Raw genomic sequence first — 22,719 nt, 5'->3', positions numbered from 1 at the left:
AGCTTGGTCTATGCAAAATTATGTTTTCCTGTCTCCCCTGTAACAGTAAGTTAGCATGACTGTTGAGTCAATGAATTTAGAGCAAGGACACATTGCCATTAGGATGTCTGTTCTCTTCCTTTGAATCACTTTGAAGTGCTAGACATTGCTCTTCAATACATATTTTACCACACCATTGCTAGGAGTAATGTTTTCCTTTTAAGAGAAATATTTACATTTAAATTAAGTGCATAATAAGCTGGAAGAACCAACGAATCCTGCTTCTGTTAAAAGTCCAGAGGAGTTTTACCATTAACTTCATTGTGTCTAATGATTAACCCTGAAACTGTAAGGGAAGTTTGGATGCTAAAAAGAAAAAAAGTAGATCAGCACTTAGGCTATTTTGTGGACCAGTGTGGTGCAGCAGGAAGGGTATTTGTAAAATGTATGGGTTTATAGATACCTTTCCGTATGCCTCTTTCATTACCTTTATCCATCACAAGCAAACTTTCAAAGATCTTGTTTCCCAGCTTCAGTTCAGTGTCTATATTGTGTGGTGGGTTGACCTTGGCTGGATGCCAGGTGCAACCGAGTCACTCTGTCACTCCCCTTCTCATCAGGACAGGGAGGGGAGAAATTAAGATGGAAAAAAACATGTGGGTCAAGATAAAGGCAGTTTAATAAAGCAAAAGCAAAGTCTATGCACGGAAGCAAAAGAAAACAAAAGATTTATTCTCTACTTCCCATCAGCAGGCGATGTCCAGCCCCTTCCTGGGAAGCAGGGCTTTAGTACATGTAGCAGTTGCTCTGGAAGACAAACGTCAGAAAAACGAATGTCTCCTCCACTCCTCCTCCTTTCTCTTAGCTTTTATTGCTGAGCTGACATCATATGGTATGAAATACCCCTTTGGCCAGTTTGGATCAGCAGTCCTGGCTGTGTCCGCTCCCAAGATCTTGCCCACTCCCAGCCTACTGGTGAGGCGGGGAGGGAATGTTGGGAGAGCCAGCCCTGATGCTGTGCGAGCACTGCCCAGCAGTGGCCAAAGCACTGTTGTGTTGTCAACACCGCTCTAGCTACCAATACAGAGCACAGCGCTATGAGGGCTGCTATGGGGAAAATTAACTCCATCTCAACCAGACCCAATAAAATTGAATTGTCTTATGTAATTGTCTTCTCAAAAATATATTATATTTGTTAATTAATTTAAATTTTAGTCTAAGAAGTGCCAGTTATTTCAAAGTAGTTACCAAACTTTGCCGTTACTGGGATTTTACATTACTAAACATGTTTACACAAATGTGCTTTGGGACAAAATGCCCCAAAACAATACAGTATGATTGTAACTCATATAGCACTTTTTATCTTTGGAGTGCTTTGCAAACATTAACTAATGAAATTGTACAGGTCCCATGTGTGTTCAAATATTATAATTATCTGCAGGTTAGTGACTTGCTCAAGGCCATGCAGCAAAGCAGAGGATGAGCTGGGATCAGGAATGTCTTCCTTCTAGTCCCATGCTTAATCCACTACAATGTCTTGCTCCAGAGTGAAACTTGAGTCATTAATGGTTAGATATGTGAAATTCATTTTGATAGGGAGGCAGGCATTGTGTAATTGCTTGAAGAGCATGACACCGAAGAATGAATTATAAATAACATTATGCATTACTGCTACCCAGTTAGCAGTTTGTTCACCTATTTGGCAGCTGTTTCCCCAGTGATTCGTTATACAGCTTTTTCTGTTTTTTTTCTTTCTAAATCAGCACAGAAAGCAGAGGCAGAGCTGTGTGCATTAAGAAATTCAGAGCTGTAGCAAATACTCATCAGTGCGGATTAGATAGCAGAACACTGCCAGAAAAAGCCACAATGAGTTTACCTCAGTGAACTGCTACCTTGACTTGACTTACTGATAAGGAAAAGAAAGAGCATTGTCCTCTGGTGTCACTTGAGCCAAAATTACTTCTTTTTTCATTATCTAGATCAGATAAGTTTTTATCTTTCTTTTTCCATAAGGCAGTTCCTGTGATTTTGTGACAGACAAACAGGCAGCACAATTCAATCTTAATAACAGTGCTTATACTAATTTATGGAAAAATGTTTCCTGAGTGTTTAGATCAATGCATGCAAAACCACAAAAAAAGTTCTGTAGGTCACAGGTATGTAAACTGCATGCAATGGAGGGCACTATTAAGAGGAGAACACTGTTTAGCAAGGCATAATTGACTAAGCATGTGACTACAGGCATCTAAAAAACAAAAAACCCTCACATTTTTTCTGCCATTTTCCTTTTTTTTTGCACAATGGGAAAAGGTTGTGCTAGGTTTTCCCCTTCATTAGTTCAGTCCCCTTTCACTAGTAGTGACTGCACTGCAACCTCATTTCTCACTGCAAGTTCCTTTTAGGCTGGAGATAAAGAGGAGTGAAAGGAAACTCCTGAATGATGGATATGGAAGAGTTTTTTGTGCTGAGCCCGTATGCCAAGGAGGTGTCGTCCTCCATGTGTATGTGATTGGAGACATGAGTGGTTTTGGAGACATCAAAAAAAGGATAATTGGAACTTAAAGCCACCACCACACGTAAGAAGTTATTCTAGCCAAACTGTAAGGAACTGAAGGCTGAAACAAAGATTAAAGCAACGCAACGGCTAAGATAATAGCATCTAATCCTGAGGTGTGTCAGAAGTAACGGTAGTCACAAGTCTCAGAGTCAAGCCGAACACCTTCATCGTTATATCCGTGACAAACAAAAGATGTGTCAAGAATGAAGTTTTGGGTCACGTTTTTATTTATTTACCCTTCTGGGATATACTGAGTTGCCACAGGATACAGCGGTGCAAGGAAATAGGAAAACTGAGGCAGGCAGAAAATAAGGAAGAGACCAGGTGGATCAGAGGAGGCAGCAACAGCCAAATCACTCTTCCCTAGCATGTATTGCTAAGCTCAGGCAGTGTGGAGCAGGCTGGCAGGTACAGAGGTCAGAGGCTGCCCTAAAAAGTTCTCATCCTAAGGCCTGTCTACAGTATCTGCTGCTGGCAGAAATCTCCAGCGTTGTAAACAGAGCCTGAAAAATGAAATAACCTGGAAATGACCAGAAGCTGCTGGCAGGAACGAAAAAAACCACTTCCATTTATGTACTCATGAAAGTCAGCAGGAGTTTCAATCTTGTCAAAACATCTCCCTCAATTATTTGCATTAAAAATAGAGTATTTAGCATAGGGCTAGGATACTGTGTGGTAAATCAGGGACACACAATGCTGTCAGATAGACAGATAGCTTCACATAGAAGTCACTGTGGTCTTTCTCTTAAGAACAAATGGCCATTGCTATTTCTGTGATCACTTGCTTATCAGGGCCAAAGAGTCAAACCATTTATAAATAAGTTCACAGGAGGAAATGGAATAATGACCGAAATCTCAGTCATAAAATTTTCAAAAGCAGAGTAACAGGATAATGTTATATAATAAATTATTTGCTGAAAATTAATTACTCAGCTGAACAGGTTGATTCCCTTTGCACTCAATATTTCTACTTCCGAACTACTTGCCATATGTGTCACCACATCATTTCTGAGATTCTTAGCCACTACTAAGGCATAGTCAAAATAAAATGTGTTTTTCTGCTTGAGAGGAACTGCCAAGTACATGCAGTTCTGTAACAGGTACATCCTTGTCAATATACTGCATGGCATAGAGGTATCGCTATCCCCATATGCTCGCAATATGCGTGAAATACTGCAGGTACCCAGAACCAAGATGAACCACAACAGCACCGGGACTTCAGACAAGATGCAGGTTGCCTGCTTTGGGGGAGGTCTGGTGGAGGTGTTGTGAGGTTATAACATAGGTGACTGCCTCCAGCAGTGTTTCAGAGCACCTACACAAGGCGTCAACACTCCCACAGTATAGTCAACACAGAGTTAAATGCTCTGAAGTTCAACAGGCAGAGCAACAAACTTCCTAGAGCCAGCTCTGCTTACCTGCTAGGTACATGGCTATGAGTCATCTCTACTGTCTTTAGAGCTTGGGCTTCTGACCTGTAGATGTTCATTAAAATGAGTTTAAAAAAGAAAAAAAGAAAACAGATTACATTCCCAACTTATCATTGTGGAAAATAAGAGATCAAGTACTTGGTTCTGGGCTTACCTGTTTCTACCTGTTTTAAAACCCAGAGCATGCTGTCCTCTTCCTACCAGCCTTTGCTCTGTTTGAAAATGTGGCCAGTGGCAGCAGTGGTGCAGCCACCCGCATCTGGCATAACAACCCAGTCGTTAGAGCACTGACTCAGGAAACCAGATACCTATGTTTTCCAATTCTGCAACGCAAGGCTAGGATGCAACAGATATCCAGGAGTGGTCCCACAACATCCTTTTCTTCTTTTTCCTCCTATGGTTGTATTTTGCATTAGGAAGTGACTATTACAGATTCCTTTTATGCTGAATCTGTATGACAGGTGTATTTTAGCCATTTTCAGAGCACGGAAAAGGTTTAAGCCCCAGAGGCAAGGTTTGGGCATTTCTTCCCATGGTTTCTGGATCAGAGCAGAGGCTGGGTGGGAGGCCACAGCCATTTGGCTTTCAGGAACAGAGGAAAGTTTTAGGTAGGTGTCTATGAGGTTGGTTGGAGGATATCTGGGTGTCTTTCACTTCAATACTTGGATACTGTAGGCTCTAACCAGAGTTTTAGTTGTCTGCTACATTTCCCACTGACAAAAATTCGGCATGCAAATACTTATCATCCTCACCAAGTGTATTTTTGCCTGCCCTATTGCTTAGTTATTAAAAAGAGACTTTTATGAAAAGAAGTGTGCAGAATTTAGAGTCATGACTTCTGGGTAATGTATTGCTGTTTGTATCAGCTTTAGGAATAAGTATTTTTCCAATAAGACACAGAGATTATTATAAATTAATTGACATGGGAAAGAACAGTCAATGTTAGGGTTTCCAGTTGCCATTTTTCCAGTGCATGTTGATTTCAGTTGAGGGCTAATGGGGTAGGGTAGATTTTGTCCCAGTGCCCTTTGATTAGGTACTGGTGCAACTGTGAAATAAAATCTGTACCTAGTGATACCGTGGGACAGGCACCTGAGATACATTTCTGAAGAAGGAAGAAACTACATCAAGAGTGGAAAAAGAGCATGGAAAAAACAGTGTCAGGCTGTGATAGAGCTGGTAACTCAAGACTTTGCTATGGAAATTCTTTACATCATTTTGTCATCTTGATAGCAGATTTCTGTCATCAGAAATCTAACATTTAAGAAATGGCAAAATCAAGCAAACAGTAAAGACGACCAGTATTTACTGTATACTTGAAGCAAGGAAATATGAGAGGCTCAAAAGATGCAGTGCAAAATCTGAGAGAAAATAGATTATTTGTAGGTTTCCAAGGGCCAATGGAAAGTGCAATTGTATAAATCACAAGAAACTGCTTTGAAAATTTCCTTTTCACTTTCAACAATTACTATGCCAATGTGGCCATTTTAATTGAGCATTGTAAAGGATCCAAAATGTCTCCAGTGCAAATACATTCAACTGCTAGTGTGCCTAGAACATTTTTATGATTCACGGTATTATTCTAATATTTTTGCTAGGTTCTTGGGCGTTGGCCTCAGACTAATTTCATGGTACATTTGAGGTCTAAACCACAGAGAGAAGGACTGAAGGGGGTTATTCACGGACTTGGCTTTCTACAGGTTTTTTTTTTTTTTTCCTAACGTGGTGGAACTGTTTCCAAAAGCCAGTTGTATGATGCTTCTTGTTTGAGCACATGCAGTAGATGAAAATTCGTGAGTGAAAAAGAGCATTCCACGTAGTCCAAATCCCAACACAGGAGCTTATACAGCTATGTTGTATATTTGTGTTGTTCAATATTCCAAATAATATTCTGGAAGATTATCTATTTTCCCTGGAGTCTCAGTTTTAAGTAAAAAGTATTAAATGCCAGGTTTTTCAGTGATGTGCTGGGAATAATATTACTTAAGCAGCAGAATACTTGGAGCGGATGTTCGCTCTAGCCTCTATCTCCTCTTCACACAATGTCTGCCTGCTCTAGATTCTTGTTAATGTTTTCCTCTTGGTCACTGATTATTTTTTAATAAAAAAATATGATCCACCATGATCCAAAATTGCCACTAAGTGACACCTGGGCCCTTAAGCTTTGACTCTGCTCCCATGCAAATCAATGGAAGAGCGCCTAATGACTTGCTTAGCATTAGTTGGGACCTCTACAGAACAATTTCAGTTTAGGAAGGAGTTTTAAGTGAATGGGAAAATCCTAAAGTCCCTTCCACACTCAGGCTATGTGCTTACTTTGCAGTAAGTGTTCCCCAAGCTTGTCTTAGTCCCCTGCAATTGTTTGGGGTAACTTAAATTTCCTAATTGTCTGTGTTCAATTTCCAGAGAGAGCATGTGGGGCTGTGCCAGGTCAGCCGTTAACCCTTTTCGTTTTTTCAACTCCAGGTATGAAGCATTTTATTGTGTATTATATAATGTTCTGTTTTATTGACAAAGTCTAGTAGCAGTGCTTTTCAGCTTTCTTTCCCTCTTTATGTCATGGCTGGGGGGTATGGGGGGCTGGGCAAGGTCCAGAGTTGATTTTTGGTATTGCTTTTTGTATTTGGAAGCTGGGAGGGTGGTGGTGCACATCATGGGAAAGCTGCAAATTTTTTTCCAAATCCCAATGACTAATACACGAGAATAGGAAAAACCTATCCTCTCTGACATTTGATAAAGCAGTTAAAAATGTCCAAAATAGTCTACTGACATTGAGTAAGATCTCTTTTTACACAAAGTTAATGTGAATCCACATAGCTTATGGTGGGTCATTGCCAGTTACCATGAAATAATTGACAAGCAAAGCTGTAAAATGTAGGAAGAGGTATTTGCAAACATCTTGCTTTTTTCTCAGGGAGGTCAAAATTTTAAAACCTTACTGTATAATGTGCTTAGGAGATGCCCTGTTTTAGAGAGCAGAGTTTACATACAAGTCCAGTGGGAGGGGGACTGGGAGGTTCCAGCGAGTGTTGTGATGCTGTAAGGTGCCTCGGGTTTACTACACTTGCCCAGGTAGAAATGATGTCATATGACAGAAGGGATGTACCAACGCTAACAGGGTTCCTGGTTTTGTTGGGTTTGTTGCTGTTGTTTTATTGGGTTTTAAATACCGTGCAATGAAGTGTCCACTCTCAGTGTGCTTGCTTGTTTGTTTGTCCTCCTTCTTCTTTTGTTTGTTTTGTGGGACCCTGAAAAGATTCCTTGGAGTCGTGTTCATCATGTGACAAGTGTCAACCCATCAACTCACTTCTTTATCTGCTCTTAATCTGTGGGTCCTCTATCTGTGGAGTACAGAAGGAAAAACAATGTCATACATTCAGTACAAGCAAATAAATTGCAGAATAAATCCAATTCTTCACATTTATAAGTAGATCTAAGCTTCATAATAAAATTAAGAAGATGGCTTTTTTAGAGCAATTACACTTTCAAATTGCTAATGAGTAGTCAAATACAGAAATCATTCCTCAAATCTAGCCCTATCTCCAGTTTGCAGTTAATTGCATTGCAACTAGTGTATTTATATTAAAAATTTGCAGGATCTTGCTACTCAAACATTTTCAAAGCAGCAGCAGCAGCAACTTCTCTGTTAAAGCCCATACTAAGCATTTAAATTTTCCTTGGTTACAAAAACGTAACATTATTAACAGAATTTGAGAATTTGATGCACTGCGAAGATATATTTGTTTTTAAAAAACAAATTAGAATTAGAATTTTCTTTGATCTGATTTAAATTATCAGTGCAACTTCATAAATTACTCTGAAGAGCCTACTAGTCTCCCAAAATGTTGTGTTTCTGAAATAAATTTATATTTTAGATACAAAGTTGGATACAGGCTTCTTTAGCCAAAATTAGCAATAATATTCTGTATAATCACCAATTATATTTGCTTCTATTGTACAGGAAGCATTTTCATGAAAGAGGCTTCTGTTAACAATTTTTTGCTTTTTTAACATTGTCAATATTTTGCTCAAAAAATTGCTCGTGGATTTATGTGTGGAGTTTAGACATACCGTAACAATGAGTATGAGATCCTGCTAATGAGGCCCCCTGAACAACATGCATGGTTAGATGTAGATGAAGATGGCATAAGTAATTTCACATACCACTTCTAAACTACTGAAAGTTTGTTGGCTCTGACTGGAGTGAGAGGAGACTTGAAATGTAATATTTTGGCGAGCCAAATAGCTGCTAATAAAACCAGAAACTTGGAAGAGAGATACAGGGTCTTCTATATCTTTTTAAAATAAAGGACCAGATTGTTCAAGAAAGTCACATTTGTCAAACCTCGTTTAAGCCATGTGGACCTATCTGTATGAGACCAATGAGATGAATATTTAAGTCAGTGTATCATTTGAAAGTATGAATTCTTATGGTGCACGTAAAACTGCTCACATTGCTAGGAGCGAGTATTCATCACAGCTGGTCTTGCTTCCTGGAGTACAGAGCTATTGCAGTTTAGGAACAGTAACTGCTTGTCAAAAGTGAATTCTGCTACAGTTAAATACAGCTATGTGAGTGTATATATTTCATTTGAAGGAAATTCATGCATGCCCAGTTTGGTTTTTTTTTTTCCTTAATTTTGTATTACTAAAGTTATCTTTTTCCACTAAATTTCAAGAAAGTTATTATTCCATAAAATTAGACTCAAAATTATGGTATTCTAGTTATGAAAGTACAGAAATATTCTCTAGACATTTGATTTTCTTTGTGGTGATTGGGGAACAGAATGCATCACAAAGCCTTGGAGAAACATTTTTTGTTGGCTACTTTTGCCTTTTTTTATTGGACTTATGAAATCTACTAAAAGCTGTAAGTTTTACTCAAAACTGATCCCACACAAATGTTCTGCATGGATGGCCACAGTATGAGACATGTCATGTTCATGCACGTCTAACTGTTCTTTTCCTGTAAAATGTTGTGCATTTTGTCCATACTGCCTCCCTTGATCCAGAAGTGCCCTGTTCCACCATTTCACTGGTGACAAAGTGACATTACGTGTGTGTTTCAGATGCTGGTGGGCACAGTGTGCCTCTTCGTCCTTGGTGTCTCGCAAACGGTACTGCTTTTGCGCTTCTATAATTTACCCCTGTTCTTCTTTTTAGCACCTTGTTCCACAGGCTCGGCCAGATGGGAGATGTTTGGCAGCTGGAGGACCCAGATGCCAAATTCTGGAATACAGCTTTCCTGTATTGGCATGTGGGTTCATGGCTGGCTTCTTGGCTTGCACCTCTGCTAGCTTCTTGGCTAGCTGTCTAGCTGGCAGCTGTAGCACTGCCTCTGGGGCTACGTTAGGGTCAAGCTACTATTGAGTTGGATGACTTTCCTGATCTGAATTACCCTGACGGACACCATTTTCACCTTAATTTGCTTTGACTCTCCAGTATTCAAAGATGAGCGTTTGCGCTACTCTGTTTTATTCCTGCCATTTGTAAGACAAACTCGAAGGAGTAGTTCTCATTTGTCTCCAGTTCAAAAAGAAAACAAGCATTTCAGAGTACACCATTTCACTTGTTAGGATTCCCATTCAGTCAGTAGGAATGTAAGGCCCAAGTCTGTACTTGCAAGTCATCTCTGTGACCACATTGTAACTACAGAGCACGGGCTTTAAAAAAAAAAAAATTTCTTATGTCTAAACTTTGATTGCTTTCAACCATGAGTGAATCTAGCCTCTGTCAAACAGAAAAAAATGCACATTTGGAGAGACAATCTGGATCATTTGTAAAGAAAAAGGATAAAGAATAATGATGATGATAATAAATAGGATGTTACTGGTAATAATGGAAAGCACTGCCAGAAGAAAATGCTGGATCTTCCCTTTGCCTGATTTGGAATGTCCTCATTACATACTTTAGTTTTACCTCAGTTTTTTTGTTTGTTTGTCTTTCATATATGAGGTAATGAAAAATTAATGCATCTTAGGATAGCCGAAGCATTTGAAGTAATTCCCTAATCTACGCCTTTTCCCCCACGCAGCTCAGTGCATAAACATTACTTTCAGTGGGAAAAACTGCAAAATCAGGAGGTCACTGAGATTCCAGATATTTACAGTAAGGTACAGATTAGTCATACCTGCTGTGAACTTTTCATTCCCTCGCTCAGCTGTAGTGAGAGTATGTTGGAGACAGTGGTATCTCTATCGCACACTCACAAAACTTTCTTAAACATTTGAGCAAATAGCACTTGTGCCTGACTTGAACACAAACTTCTACCTGTATGTTAAGGTTAAGCTTTGTAGGATGATCTGACCTCTGCGGAAAACCACCTGAATTCCCCATTATAATCACTGGAGAGAGTTGGATGTCTTGGGAGCAAGCAAAAAGGAGACCCTACCCATCTAGTTTACATGATACTCTTCTTTGCTGACTGCCTAGGTAACATAAGTGCTTCCATTGGAATACAGCGCGGTTACATTAGATAAGTTGTTATGGACTAGGTAGGGAACCAGTAGGAACTACCAGAAACTACCATCTATTTCACTCAGGGGTAGTCTGCATTAGCCCTTTCTGGATGATAACGGAGGAGGGATGATTCTTTTGAAAAACAAGCTGGGAGCAGCAACAGCAATATTCCCATCTTTTGCAGGAGAGCTTCGTTAACTGGCTTGTCAACGAAGTAGGTGACCTGAGTTTTAGGTTCTCAGCACAAGCATCGCAGAGGTGTTTTAGTCGTTAGGATCCGTGGCATGGGCCTAATCATGTGAGCATGACACTTGGGGAGCAGTAGAGTCTCTCGTCTTCCTTCCTTCTGAATATGGGCCATTGTATAGACAGGAGCACAGAAGTTATGGGATGGGAAGGAGAGTGGGTAAGAAAAGCCTGAATCCTACCTGAGCGTGGACAGGACTCACTGTAGGCACCATTCCCTGGAGCAACATTAGGCCAGAAGCAGCCATGGATACTGAAATAGAGCTTTCACCGCTCCCCTCTCGGAGCTGAGTGTCCAGATTTCTAGTATGGAGCCAGAATTTCCCTTTTCTGTCCAACCTTTTAGCCTCATGGTTCTTGAATTCCTGGTTGCAGGGTAGTCTTGCTTCCATGGACACTGATACTGAGGACCCCAAGTCCTTATAGCCGGGTTTATTCCTGGGGTGATGGAGGTGCTGTATCAACTTTCTGTCTGAGAAGGACCTACAACCAAAGTCTCTCCTTCCCTGGGTGAATTACCTGACTGCAAGGGTACAGTACAACACCTTGCCAGTGCCACAGCCATCAAAACTCTGCCTGCCTTTTGGGGCTTCTTCACAAGATGTAGGCAAAGTTCAGGATGTTGCCCTGCCTGTAGGTGGAAGATGGGCATCTGCCAGAATGAGCATGTGTGAACATGTGCCTTGTGGTTGATACCTGAAGAAGCTACAACTTAACAGTGAAGGACCTCATGAGTTTAGAGACATGCTGGGTAGGTCTGTTCCTGGGACAGTGAGTGGGAATGCGGTCATGGACCTAGGAAGGCTTTTCAGTGCCTGCCTCCCAAATCAGGGTTTCAGCATGCTGATTTCCATACTTCTCCATGTAGTTCATTTTCCAAACTACATTTTCTCCTTTCAAATGAGCAAGCTTTCAGTTCTTTTTAATGTAGTAAAATTAAAGATGTTATTCTATTATCCAGAGTATTCCTTTTCCCTGTTTAGCTGTTTCTGCCCTTTTGCCTATCAAAGGATGGGTCTGGCTGTCCTTAATTTTTACATCTCAGCCACAATCTCTGCCCCCATTAAAGAGATTCCTGTCACTTTCTGTATGCCAGTGGCTTTGAAAATAATATATAAGGTAGAGCAATTTATTTTCTTTTTTTTTTTTTTAAAGTAACACTGATTGTCCCTTATGCATTCTTTTCAAGCAGAGAAACAATGTGTGCTGTTTTAAAACAAAAATAAACAACGGCAAAGACGTTTTCCCCTTCCCTTGCACCTCCAGAACATTCTGTAACCCAGTTACTGTAGTTGTTTTTAAACTTTTTTAAACATGCATGCTGTCAAGAGGTTGCGGTAAAAGAAGTATTTCTCATAAGGCCAAAATGACCGCAAGGAATGAAAAAAAATGACAGAGCAAGCAGAAAATCCCATGTTTTGTTTATCAGCATCTTTTTTTTTTTGCCTAATGGCAGATACTTGGAGAGAGAATCTGTTTACTTCGATGGAAGATTAGCTTAGAGTTTGGTGATTCACAAGGCAAAAAGAAGACATAGTTTCCAACTTTCAAGCTATTCAGTGTGTGTGATGAGCTGAAGTCATTTGTGAATTTGTGTGCTGCATTTTGACGTGATTAAATGTTTTAAGTCTATTGATTTCATGCTGGGGATTAATGATGCTGAATGAAAGAGCATCAAAGAATAAGACATGTTTACATGGCCGATTAAAATACCTTAAAAAAGAGCCAGAGTACCTATTATTGGCTAGGAATGAGATAAGAGCAGCATAGGACCAGTCATGCATTCTACATCGAAAGGAAAATGAATTAACTTCTTTAGGCATAGAAAGAAGAAAAGTGAAGATTTGATAAGGATTGACTATACCTTTCTGAATGTTTAACACTTGTGTTTGACTTGTTATTTTGGAAGAGGGGATTAAAGTTGTTTCATTATCAGTTACCGTGGATCTGTTTTACTGAAACAATCAAACCATGATGCTTAGCTGCTTGGGATTAATGAGATGATCTTTTAACTGGAGAACTTGCTGGTAACAGCATGTTGATAAAGGACAAGACCCAAAGATACCCAGTGCAACTGTGGACATGAGATACAGTAAAGATGGTGTTTTCTGCTTTGAATTTGCATAATACTTTCAGATCTGTTTGCCTTAGCATAGTAACTCAAAAACACATCGTTATCTTAAAATGTTCATAGTGCTAATTGGTTTGTATCTGCTCTCTGCAAATGTTCCTAGAGGCTGGCTAGATTCATGGGTCATATCTGGATTTGCAGTTAGGTGTCACATTCTGTTTGCCAAGGTAATAGTAGATGAAGATGGACAAGACCTATTTGCTCGTTAAATCCATCCTGTTGAAAGCATGATATAGGCTCTTCCAGTAGTATTAAACTGTTGGTACCCTTGATGTTAGCCAGAATGCCAGAGAGGGAATTTATTTGTGCTGTATCTGTGGAGAAGGATACCTTAATCATCAAGTTAACTTGTGAAATACTTGATGCATGTGAAATACTGCTACTGAGCTAGGGAGACATTTAAACGTGCAGTCTAATACAGCTGAATAAATACCTGACAAGACCAGCTCGTGCACACGTTCTTTTTTTCTCTGCTGATGCTCTGATCTGGATTAGCATACGTGAGATGAATTCAGCAGTCTGATACACGCTACAATTCATTTGTCTCAGAAGGGATTGAATGATTATCCTGGGTTTGGGGTAGCAGAGAGGGGGTTTGACAACGTGAGATTATTTTTTTTTCCCCCGCTTCCACTGCTTAATACAAGACCTGAAGCCCTTGGTTACAAAACAAAGTGTCTGAGCAGTAACCGAGCTTGTGCAAACCCAAGAGAAGAGTAATGACTGTTCCTCGCAAGCTTCCTGCCTCGGTGCAGGTGCAGGAATCAGGAGGGCCTGAATAATTCATAAGGTGCAAATTAGCCTCAGCTTGTTCCCACTGCTCGAATTTTGCTTCTGCTTACCTACCTAGTTGCTAGAAAGAACAGAAATAAAGGAAGCTTGGGAAACTGGGGAGGGCAAGGCAAAAAGTGTTTAAAGGTCATAGTCACAGAGGCTGCTGAATGCTGGGTGTGTTTGAAGGCTTGGTGCTTACTGAGGAATTGGCCTGTGCATTGATTATTCATGAAGTGTTTTCTCAGGAAGAAGTAAGCTCTGGGGACCCATTCCATTGCTCTCAGAGAGGGGAAAAACGTCCTTTTAAGAATTAGGTTTTTCCCGCTTTTATTGTTACTGTTTCTAAAAAAATATTGGATTAAAAAAACCCTCTTAAAAGCTCATTTAAAGCCTATTAAGCTATTTGAGAGTATGCATTTATTGTGTCACTAAACTCAAGAGTCCAGAGACATTTCACAAGAAATTTTGGATGTTAGGATGCTTACTGCTTTGGGTTCCAAGAGCTTGTATGAAACTAGTTATATCTGGAAATGCAATGTGTAATTATCTTGTATTTTTATCATTTAAAAGGCAGCATTCCTCTCATTTAAATACTGTTAGTGATGGTTATCTTTTCTATTGGGTCACTCACCTGCTTTTTTGCCCAGAAGAACAAAATGAGAGGCAAGCGGTGCTTAATCTTTCTGCTGCATGACATTGCAGCTCACCCAAATATCAAGTAAAAGGTTTTGCTGAGCACTGTTGTTATGGGAGAGGGGAATTCCTGACACAGATCTTGGAACAGTTCGTGTGTCACCACGCAGTACAGAGAGGAGCTGGTCTGAAAAAGGGAGATTTTTTCTGTCGCACACCTGAATATCCCTTTGACGTCTCTCACGTGGGAGATGGAAACATCCGACATCCCCAGCAGGAGCAGGAACAAGGTAGGTAGTTCTCCCTATTGGCAGGTGCTTGTACGCAGAAAAGCTCTCCTAATGTTTTTGCTGTGCTGAATGTGAAAAGAGAAGAACAGCAGAAAAGAAGCGGCTTTTTAGTGGTTTGGGGGGGGGTTTTTTTGAGTTTGGTTCCCCCCCCCCCAATGTCTACCCCTTCTTTCTCTGTTCCCTTCTACCCCACCCCCTTTTGGCTCCCGTGAGCAGCAGCTAGGTCACGTTGCCATCATCTGTTTTTGTATTTCTCTCATTTGGGTGGCTGGAATAGGAGCTGGCTCTCATTTCTAGCTGATTCTGTCATTTCCGCTAGGCCCCAGCTTGGGCGAGCGCCAAGACCAACAGGTGATCCTCCTAGCTGCAAAGCAGCAGGAAGGAGGCTGTGCATGTAGGAGACCCTGCACCTAAGGGGCTGCCTGGCCCCGCTCCATCTTTCTGTATAATTAACGCCCCTCTCCCAAACCCCCCATGCCGAGCAGAAAATCTGTGCAGAACAGCTCAGCTGCAGCAGCCGTCGTAGGGGAAAATGTGAATAAAGGATCCTGGAAGAATATCGGCTGTGCGAGCGCAGAGGTGCGCTCCGTCTTGGAGAGGAGCCGTGGTTGGGCCTTTATAGGAACAGGGGCAAAATTGTATTAACTGCTGAAAAGTAGTAGACACTCTATCAACCATTGCAGGAAAATACGCATTTCAATAAATTTCGGTACTAGGCTCACGGGCTTTGATATTTGTATAGGAACTAGTTTGGAATGAGGTGATAATTCAGTTAAGCTTTTCTCTACAAGAAGTAGCTTGCAAAGTCACGTGGAAATTATTTGGACAGAGAGTTAGCTCTGGTCAGGAAGGGCCATCTCAAGCTCTAGAGTAGGGGACAGCCGGTACAGGAGCCGTGCGGGCTCTGCAATCTCTGGGCGTCTCCGCCATGGAGGCATGACTGTGTGACTCTTCGCAGGGGTAATTTTTAGAACGGATGAAAAACTTCCAGGAATCCTCAAGACAGCCTCAAAGAATTTTTTTTTCTCAGAGGAAAGTCCTAAAGGATTTTTTTTTTTTTTAAATGAAAACAAAGTTATCTTTAGGACATGACAGTGGCTTAGCAAAACCAGTTTCAAAACATATCTCCAAGGCTTAGGTTAACCCCTTGTCATGTACCATAATGTGAAATAATGTGCCCCTGGAAACCCTAACTGCGTGTTTGTATTTGTGAGGCAGGCTGATGTTTTAAGATAGATACTTGGTAGCCTAATCCTCTGCAAATTAGATGATATCTCAAATTCTTTCTGCTTGGTGCACATGGAAGTCAAATTGCTTCTCCTACCTGTGTAGTCAGCGCTAGTGGTTTGAAAGCTGAAGGCTGTATATAGACAAGGTATACATTTTCTGTACGCGCTTCTGTAGGGAGCTGGGCTCTCTCCATGTACCACAGAACACCTCTGCAGCAAGGGTACGCTGAAATGAATTGGGAAGCCTCAGTCAGCTCCGCCAGTGAAAATGAGGTATTGCAGCAGATCTGCACAACAACAAGCATTCACCCTGCCTGACATCAACATATTTAGTAATGCTTTCTAGCAGCTATCTGTCTGCAATCCTTTTAAATAAGCCAGCAATCTAGGATTTTGTTTCCCTGTGCATTGTTCTGCAGTTTGTCAGCCACCTGAAGGGGGAGGAAGCGCCCTAGCAGGGACACATTGCATTTCAGGGGTATGTCATGTGTGTGGAAACCTGAAGGCAATCCAAGACCTGAACTGCGGCAGATTGTTGTGAATACACACTTTACTTCCCTTGGATGCGTCGCCCCATGCTAAATGGCGCACTGATAGACACTAGCATCTCTCTTTTTTGTTTGGGTTTTTTTTTCTTCCCCCCCTCCCCTTGTACCTCATCCTTTCTCCATGCTGGTTTACTGCCTTCTCCCTCTTCCAAAACTTCTGGTAGATGAGGCTATTAGCAGGGACCGAGGTGTTTCTGTCAAAATATTCTGAATTTTTCTCTTCTTTCCTCTGTATCTTGTGAGACTGTCCCAATCCCTACATTTGCGATGGGTCCTGCACAACCTGAATAGTCCCACTGTCAGGCTCTGCTGTCCCTCTTGCTTCCCTTTGGGTTAAAGGGCTAGTGGGAATGATTTCTTTCTCAGCCACTCACCACTGGCTCCAGTGACCTCTACTAACCTCCCTGGGGCATAGCAGGATGAAGCAGAAGCTTTTATCTGTGGGGGTGGTCAGGGTGAGCCCAGTGACTCCATTTCATCAGGAGGCAGCAGTACCATTGGGGAGGCTGGAGAGCGAGCAGGAGTACTTCCAGCCTGCATTGGCTCAGTGCAGCCCAGTCCGGGCAAAAACCCTCCGCAGAGTACCTTCGGCGGCCCCCGGAAAGTCAAGTTTTCCAGTGCATTTGGCAGGCAGCCTGAAGCCGATCCTTTCCTTATGCCAGCCCTGTGGAGCACCACCCCTCGCGGTTCTCCCTCCTGCTGCAGCACATACCTTACTATTATTAATAGTCCGGAGGCGCCAACAGCGTGCTTTGTTCTGGACGGTATGCGGTTGCCCAAAGAGCAGGGAACTGCGTGGCAATTGTTTTCGTACTGGTAGATGGATGTGGTAACAAGTGCTCTAGTTTTTCCTGGTCTTGTTTTTTTTTTCATGCTCCTTCCACTCCTCTGCCTCCACCCTAGGCTGTCCCCAATGCACTCAGCGGGTGGAGGATGCTGTAATCCCTCCAGCAGAGGAGAGGGAAGTGCTGTCGGTATACGGAGGTGTGTGGGAGAGGCAGGCTCACACAGCATCGTAGCACTTCAGTGGGAGTAGATCAGCTACACCAAGTGGTCTGCACAGTTCCCCGAACACTGAGCCCTAAAAATCACATGAAGAGGGAGCAAGAGAAATAAGTCGGTCGCAGTGTTCTTTTAACTTGCGCTGCGAGTGTGCAGAGTCCCACAGTGTGGTTTGTTAGTGCATTTTGTAGTGTCTAGGGAAGCAACCTGCTCCTGTGCATTTGGCCTGGTACGTCTTGGCCCAAAGTCACAGACTTTGTCATGCCGTCACTGTGAAATCAGTGAAAGCTTCAAAATCTGCGGCTGCTGTTTATTGAACTGTAAATCCTTAATAGTCATAATTTACTTCAGAACTGACAAAACTTTCAAATGTATCTGCTTTCAGGCTGCAAAACCTACGCGAAGAAAGATGTGGATTAGCATGTGAGCAAATGGCACATCTGGAAAAAAACAGTGGATTTGGAAAGTATGCTAACAAAATGTCCAGTCACAGGGATTCCTCTGAACTCAGCATGGAATAAGAATAGGCAGCATGCACTGAACCTCATGTCCCCCAGATTAGTAACTGTTTAATGTTACTCCTGTAACCCGTATACTTCCTCTTGTTACACCACCTCCTCCTGTTTTTCCACCCTGAGTAGTTCTACTGTTTCAACGAGTATTAGGTCACTGCGGCACATAGTTTGTCTTTTAATTTAACTGCTTTGTGAAGTACCTAGTGCTCTTTTGTGTGCCATAGAAGAAGTAGTAGTAGTAATAGTAATAATAGTAATAATAATAATAATAATTTGCCAGGTGTACTGTGTCAAGTTGTTCTTGTATTGTTGCACAGACACAAAGTAAGGGTGACTGCTGAATGCTGATAACTCAGCTGTAAGGTAAACCTCTAACACAGGAAGGGAAATGGTCTGGTTTATTTATGAGTACACTCTGAAACAATGCCTGCCTTCCAGTATACCTGTGCTTTTTTAGGATAGCACATTTTACTTGGATGCAGCATCGCCAAAGGTCAATAATAATCAGGGCTAAATTGCTTACACGCAAAGGTAATGGAACGCTCTCATTACACTGGTCATCATTTTCATTGTTAATTCAATGTTGTTTAACTTTTCACTGGTTTCTCTGGTATGAATGTGACAGTGAGACAGCCAGGCTGAACCATCTGCTGCTGGTGTTTGAAAGGTACAAAAAAGCACTGCAAAGAAAATTGGTTGACTGCAGTTAACCGTATCAGGGAGAGACCTTACTTGAACCAGCAGTAGCTGGAGGGAAGTGTAAGCTAGCTTTAATTCTCTAGCAGACCTCTGAATATGAAGGATGTACACAGCAATTGGAAGGACACATTCAGAGTCCAGTTGTGTTTGGGATCACATCCCTTCAGCTTTCTTGTTGCTGCTGTGGTTGTTGGCAGCTGAGGGGAATTTTCTAGCTTTTGGACTTAATGTTAGATATGTAATTGGGTGGAGAATTAATGTAAACTTAAAATATTTCAGTTTCACAATCATTATACTCCTTAGCTTCAAATTATTTAGCTTTGTGTCTCCAGTATCTCCCAAAAGCCCTGCCATTACCAATCGTCTGACTCTCTTTATTAGCTTATATTTTTCCCTAAAAGCAAGGCCTCATGTACAGTGTAATTATCCAGCAGCACCGATTAACTGCATAATTCTCTTTTTCTGTAAAACTGCTGTGTAAATTACTTTTCATTTCACAAGATGACTCATCAGGCAATTTTGTGGAGGGTTTTTTTAGGTTCCCCTTTCCCAGCCATCCTCTCCATCACTGTGTCATGGTAATATTGTTAAATACTGTTGTGTATGATTTTGGTGCAGGCACTAAGCCCTACAATGATTTCAGTGGAGAAAATTAAAGTGGTTTCCATGGTATCGTTACTTCTACCACCAGACCTGATGAGCAGAAGTTGTTAAGATATCCTGCCCTTAGAGTAGGGATGTTTTTAGAGAAAATTGTCTTAACAATGAGATTGAGGAGACTTGTTTGGTTGAGCTAGCTGTTGAAATCTCTGCCACTTCTCAACCTTTTAGACTCCCTGTTACTGCTTCCAGTATGCTTCACTGGTGTCGGCAGCCTACATGTCCTATTTGTTTTTTTGCTATTGTCTCTTTCCCGTTTGCCTTGGCAATGGCTCCTCGCCCTTCCTCCAGCCTTTTGCACCAAGACGGAGAAGCCCACCCGCCACCTCCCCATGCCCTTAGGTATTTCTTCATGCTCCCTACACCTGTTTCCTGGGCTAGATGATACTGAGAAGATGACATGTCCTTATGGAACTGTAAAATACTCTTGAATAGGAAATGGTACTACGCTCATCAGCTCATCATCTGGATTCAGCCTGAACAAAACAATGGGCAGTGTACAGCGAAGAGCCCTGCCTTGTTGGACTGAAGGATAGCCTGGATGTTGCAAAATTGACCCTTTCCTTTCTGATGAGTGTGATTCCTTGGGTCTGCTATTTTTAAAGCTGTCATTTGTTGCACGTGCCATGTATTTGTAAACTCCTCAGGCAACGTGGAGTTTGGAGGTCATCCTAGTCCTGCTGGCTTAAGAACTAGTCTGCCTACTCCTCTGATAGGGGAATCCTTCACTAAAGCTGGCATTTGGTTTCAAAAGGGCATGTTTCACTGTGTGTGTGCGTAGAAATAACTGATGAAAGTCTAAAATGCTTCCTACTGAGTCAGTCCAAGCAGACAAAGTAACCTGGCTAGCATTTACCAAAAGAGAAAAAAAAACGAAGTTGGTATAGAGTGATTCTTCCTCCAGAACACCTACGTCCCCTCCCTCTATCTAACTTCTACTTTATAGCTTAAAAAAAAAAATCAGTAGTTTCTGCACCTTCAGCCTCTGAGGCTATTTCTTGTCCTTAATGTTTAATACCCATATATGGCCCTGCCCTTTGAACTTGTCTAATCCTCCTTTGAGCCCATTTATTCTCTTGGCCTCTGTAGTATGCAGTGGCAATGAGTTCCAAGCATGTGTTACATGGAAAAAAAAAAGTTCTTCCCTCTGTTCAGTTTAAGCCTCCAGTTCTTAGAAAAAATAGTGAATAATCACTTCCTATCATTACATTCTTGGCCATGCAGAGCTCTGCTATCTCCCCTCAGTTATCTCAGAGATTTGGCATTCCCAGGGTAACGTGGTTGTGGGCCAGCTGTCAAAGATGTGGCTGAAAACTGGGAGAGTTTTCATTCGGCGCTCTTTTCTTGAGACTGAATTAATCCTAGATCTGCCATCGTTTGAATCTGTTACTAAGAATAGAATAAATTAAAGAAACATGCTTCCTGTGAAATGTTCTATCACTCTTTACGTTCAGAACATCACTACAAATCATTTCTCATGGCACAAATAGTTGCAAAGCATAAAACTGCTGAAATGCCAGTCATTTAGCTGCTCTCACTGCTTCTAACGAGTCGGTAGCTTGTTCAACCTTCTGTTTTTTAAGTATGACAAAATGATGCTTGTTGCTGTTCTGCTGCTTGAGTTATTGGCATACCCCTGTAGAGCTCTTCGTTTCTGCAGTGCCAGGAAGAACTAGGATTACTGTACCGATTGTCCTAATTATTTCCAAATTTCCCTCCCAAGCTTCTATTTCTGGAGCTAATTTGTTGCCTTTTTACATTGTTTTATGTCTTTTTTTTGTTTAATCCCATGCACCTGTGCTTTTAGACTACATGTCCTTTCACTAATGTTCTGCTGTGTGGTGGTGTGAGTTACAGCGATGAGCAGATGGAGTCAGAGATAAGTATTTTTTACAATTAAAAAAATTTTATTTAATGTGTCTAAAAGTGCAAATGTATATTTTGCATTACGTATTTTCCTGACTTTTAGACTTTAACCACTTGTGTTAAAAACGATCCCGATAGAGTTATTTCCCTGGCTCTTCTAGTCTCAGTGACCTTAACAATCAGTATTTTTGTTGACACATGACTTGGCAAATAAAGGCTGAAATAGTAAATGGACTATCCTCTTTGATGTGTTTCATAACTGTTTTCCATCAGGCATTTGCAATACTGTTTTTAAATGTTTAATTATACTCAAAGTCATCAGAAATCTATTATATATGTCTGACTTTGAAGGGAGAGAAGTTACCACTTCAGTGCACTCCTCCCCCTGCCCTCAACTCCACTGCAACATTGTGACTGAATATATTTTTGCCTATTAATTAGTTTTATTCTCACAGCTTAAAGATCACTATCTTCAGTCAAAGGCCTACGGAGACTTGAGTGGCTGTTGACACTGAGGACGGGTTTTTGCGGGATGTTAGGTGACACTGTTGTTCAGAGCACTGTAAACCTTGTGTTTTCCCCTGCCGTCTTTCAGTACAACTCGGTACTGGGGAAGAGATATGCATCAGTATGTGTACTGAAGAGTTGCTCTTGTGTTAGCAGTCCCTTCCTTATAATTGGGAGAAAAAGACACAAATGTGTTGCTTTGTGGCAAGGATCAGTTTAATTGTAACAGAGGTAGGGCTGTAAACCATGCTAAGTCATAAAGGTCACAGCTTCTGCGAAAAGTTCCTCTATTAATAGTCTATAAGTATTTTGTTTCTGCCAAGCTAGTGCTTAGAACCAAATTAGTCCCTCATTACAAGTCTGATACATTAAAGTCAAGGGTGTATCAGCACACCCTGTGTTGCCTCCAGACACCCCCTGTGGTCCCTCATTCAGACTGCATTTTCATAAATGTACACGTATGGCAAATCTGAGTAGGCAAATGACAAAGCAACTTGCTGGCCAATCAAACCACTTGTAAAACAGATGAATTTTTTTTTTCTTTTCTTTTCTTTTCTTTTTCTCTGCTCTTAAATACATTTTGCAAATCACCACCTTTTTTTATCATGTGTGGAAATACTTGCCTTGATTTCTCAGTGTCACCTGTTGCCTTCAGTGTAACACCTAAAGATATTGCCATGGATAAATAAATATTCAGCATTACTTATTTCACCAGTCAAGTAGATGGGTAGAGTTCATTCTGCATTTAATGGAGAGAGGTGGACATCTTCATCCCATTTTAAAACATGTATTTCTAAGACACATGAGGTGAATTATCCCAAGAATTGTCAGTTTCTCCCTATGTCTGTCTTTCCTTTGGCCATCACAGGATCGCAGAATCACTAAGGTTGGAAAGGACCTTCAAGATCATCAAGTCCAACCATTAATCCAGTGCCACCATGTTCCCTAAACCATGTCCTGAAGCGCCACATCCACACATTTTTTGAACACTTCCAGAGATGGCGACTCCACCACCTCCCTGGGCAGCCTGTTCCAATGCTTGACACCCCTCCCGGTGAAGAAATTTTTCCTAATATCCAATCTAAACCTCCCCTAGCACAACTTGAGGCCATTTCCTCTCATCCTGTCGCTGGTTACTTGGGAGAAGAGACCAACACCCTTTGTCACCACAACCCCCCTTTCAGGGGGTTGTAG

The 22,719-nt window shown here is 41.4% G+C and overlaps 1 protein-coding gene across 1 annotated transcript in view; it reads left to right on the top strand.

The window, feature by feature from the left end:
- Window positions 1-9,223, top strand: part of LOC104619437 (Krueppel-like factor 12) — a gene marked incomplete at its 3' end in the record, with an annotated part of 123,631 nt that extends 114,408 nt beyond the window's left edge. The window contains exons 5-6 of the mRNA XM_010285318.1: window positions 6,373-6,432; window positions 9,130-9,223. Coding sequence (XP_010283620.1) covers window positions 6,373-6,432; window positions 9,130-9,223 — 154 coding nt within the window. The remainder of the gene's footprint in view (window positions 1-6,372; window positions 6,433-9,129) is intronic.
- Between the last annotated feature and the right edge of the window lie 13,496 nt (window positions 9,224-22,719).

The sequence above is a fragment of the Phaethon lepturus genome, unplaced genomic scaffold, assembly GCF_000687285.1.
Source record: "Phaethon lepturus isolate BGI_N335 unplaced genomic scaffold, ASM68728v1 scaffold714, whole genome shotgun sequence".
NCBI lineage: Eukaryota > Metazoa > Chordata > Aves > Phaethontiformes > Phaethontidae > Phaethon > Phaethon lepturus.
The sequence above is the reverse complement of the archived record's forward strand: the minus strand, read 5'-3'. Positions and strand labels throughout refer to the sequence as shown.